General features: G+C 41.0%; 1 protein-coding gene across 1 annotated transcript in view; it reads left to right on the forward strand.

Annotated features, from left to right (window-relative positions):
• Nucleotides 1–2349, forward strand: part of nt5e (5'-nucleotidase, ecto (CD73)) — a 14659-nt gene extending 12310 nt beyond the window's left edge. The window contains exon 10 of the mRNA XM_077016362.1: nt 1045–2349. Coding sequence (XP_076872477.1) covers nt 1045–1217 — 173 coding nt within the window. The 3' untranslated portion in view covers nt 1218–2349. The remainder of the gene's footprint in view (nt 1–1044) is intronic.
• Nucleotides 2350–2500: the final 151 nt, after the last annotated feature.

Genomic DNA, 2500 nt, shown 5'->3' on the forward strand with positions numbered 1-2500 from the left:
CACACACACACACACACACATACACAAAACCACACACATACACACACACACAAAACCATACACACACACACACACACACACAAAACCACACATACAAACACACACACACACAAAACCACACGCACCTGAATGTGACACACACATACACACATGCACTGAATGACTTTCAGATGTATGACAATATTTTAAACATTGCTATTTAGTATTGCTTGTGTTGGGGTTCAGTGTTGGTGTTCAGTGATGGGGTCAGGTCTAGGATTAATGACCCAGGGAACAAGCTTTGAACGTTCATGTTATATATGTTCATATTATACTAAACTAGAGTGTTATAGAGTGTTCAGGTTGAAAACAATCTGGGCATGACTCTTAATATTCAAATTAGCGTGCTTCACTGACAGCCTGCTGTCCACTCTCAGAAGAACCACCCCCAGATATGCTAATGATACAAGAACGCAGGGAGTGTGGGAGGGGCCTCCACTCAGGAACGCAGGTTGTGTGGGAGGGGCCTCCACTCAGGAACGCAGGGTGTGTGGGAGGGGCCTCCACTCGGGAACACAGGGTGTGTGGGAGGGGCCTCCACTCAGGAACACAGGGTGTGTGGGAGGGGCCTCCACTCGGGAACACAGGGTGTGTGGGAGGGGCCTCCACTCGGGAACACAGGGTGTGTGGGAGGGGCCTCCACTCTGCCTGCGGAGAGTTAAGCTTATGTAAGCTTATACAAGGGCAAGGCGAGAAATTACAGCAAAATAAATTGTAGGTGTTTAGGTATAATTGGTATCTAATTTAAGACGTTGGGGTTTCAATGATTAGTCATGTGCATATTTATACAATTAGCCTGAAGCTGCTAAATGTAATAAACACTTTTCAGAAAGAATATATTACGAACATTGCAGACAAAATAAAAAATTCTGTCTAGACTGAATCAGCAAATACGTCTCTTAATCAGTATTTTGAAGTACATTGGCACTGGTGGCATTAGCACGGGTGGTACAGTGGATCTAACATTACATTCTACATTACAGTACATTCTGTTACTGCCCACAGGCGACCTCGACATATCGGTAATTTCCAGCTACATATCGGAGAGGAAGAGGGTTCACCCGGGCGTGGAAGGTCGCATCCGTATCTTCAACTCGGCCCTTGGACAGCCGAAGGTCGGGGCGGCACTCTTGCTGTCGGTGGTACTGTGGGCCTTGTCCGCGGGCCACGGAGATTAGAGCTTCGATTCGATCATCTGTGTCTTGGATCGTCAGTTAAGTTTACTGACAGTACATGACTAAACACGCCGGATATTGAGTAGTTTGTGCTATTCTCTATGTCCAAATGAGTTTCCTGTCTAGTGATTGATAACTTTTATTACATATGTGGGCTTTAGACCAAGCTCAGAAATGGGTGTGTGAAAACCACACACTAGTAGATCTTTCATTCGAAGCTTCATAACTCCGAAAATGAATATAATCTCTGTCACTTTCACCTTTAACTCCTCCAGGGCTTCTACAGTAGGACACACGTCTACTTAATAGCAATCAAATTTTAGTTAAGGCCCAGGATAATCAGCATAGGCAGCTTTAGAGTACAATTATCACATGTATAATCACAAATTTTAAAAATGTGTGGTGTGAAGATTATCTGTGATCAAAACATCCAAAACAATAGGAAGTTAATATTTAGACAACAAGCACAAAAGTGACTTCCTCACTTAAATGATTATCTTCTCATCAGATACAGCCTATATTATATGATTATTATATATAGCCTATATTGTAAATGTTATTTGTATTTCTTAACAAAGGAAGAGCAACACTGCAGATGCTTGAGATCTGGCCTATGAAAGACCACTATAATTTTATGGTACATTTTATTGATAACTTAGCAAAAGAAATAAGTCCTCACTAGAATGGAATACTGGTAGCTATTTATTTCGATTGCAGTTGCTATGAACCTTTTAGTGTGTAATCGCTCGTATTTGACAATAGAAGGTCAACACATAGAAAATTTAATTTAATTGTACTTTTTTTAAATTTAAAACTCCTTTCATGCAAAGCGTTTTAAGAAGGGAGAGAGTCTCCCATAGTGCCTTTGGACCATCAACATGCCTGTAGCTCAGATTCAGTATCTAAGGAACGTCCTGTATCCGTTCTCAACCCGGGGGGGCGGAGCTACATCGCCTCACAGCAGACCAGTGACTGAATTAAAAGAGCGTTCATTGTAATTCTGTGAGAACACAGCTGTTAGGGTCCCAGTGATTGAAGACAAAGCCTGTTTGTCCGATTCACCATCTCGCTTTGCCAGTACTAGATCAAAACCAGATATCTTATCTGATATATATATATATATATATACAGTTGTGATCAAATTTATTCAACCCCCACTGAAATAAAGTGTTTTGGCCAGTTTGACATTGATTTTGATCATTTCAGTCATCTTATTTACAATTATATCAAAGAGGCACTTATAAATTAGACAAACATAACATAATATTTATGATGGAATAACCACA

Source organism: Brachyhypopomus gauderio, chromosome 9, assembly GCF_052324685.1.
Source record: "Brachyhypopomus gauderio isolate BG-103 chromosome 9, BGAUD_0.2, whole genome shotgun sequence".
In the NCBI taxonomy this organism is placed as follows: Eukaryota; Metazoa; Chordata; class Actinopteri; order Gymnotiformes; family Hypopomidae; genus Brachyhypopomus; species Brachyhypopomus gauderio.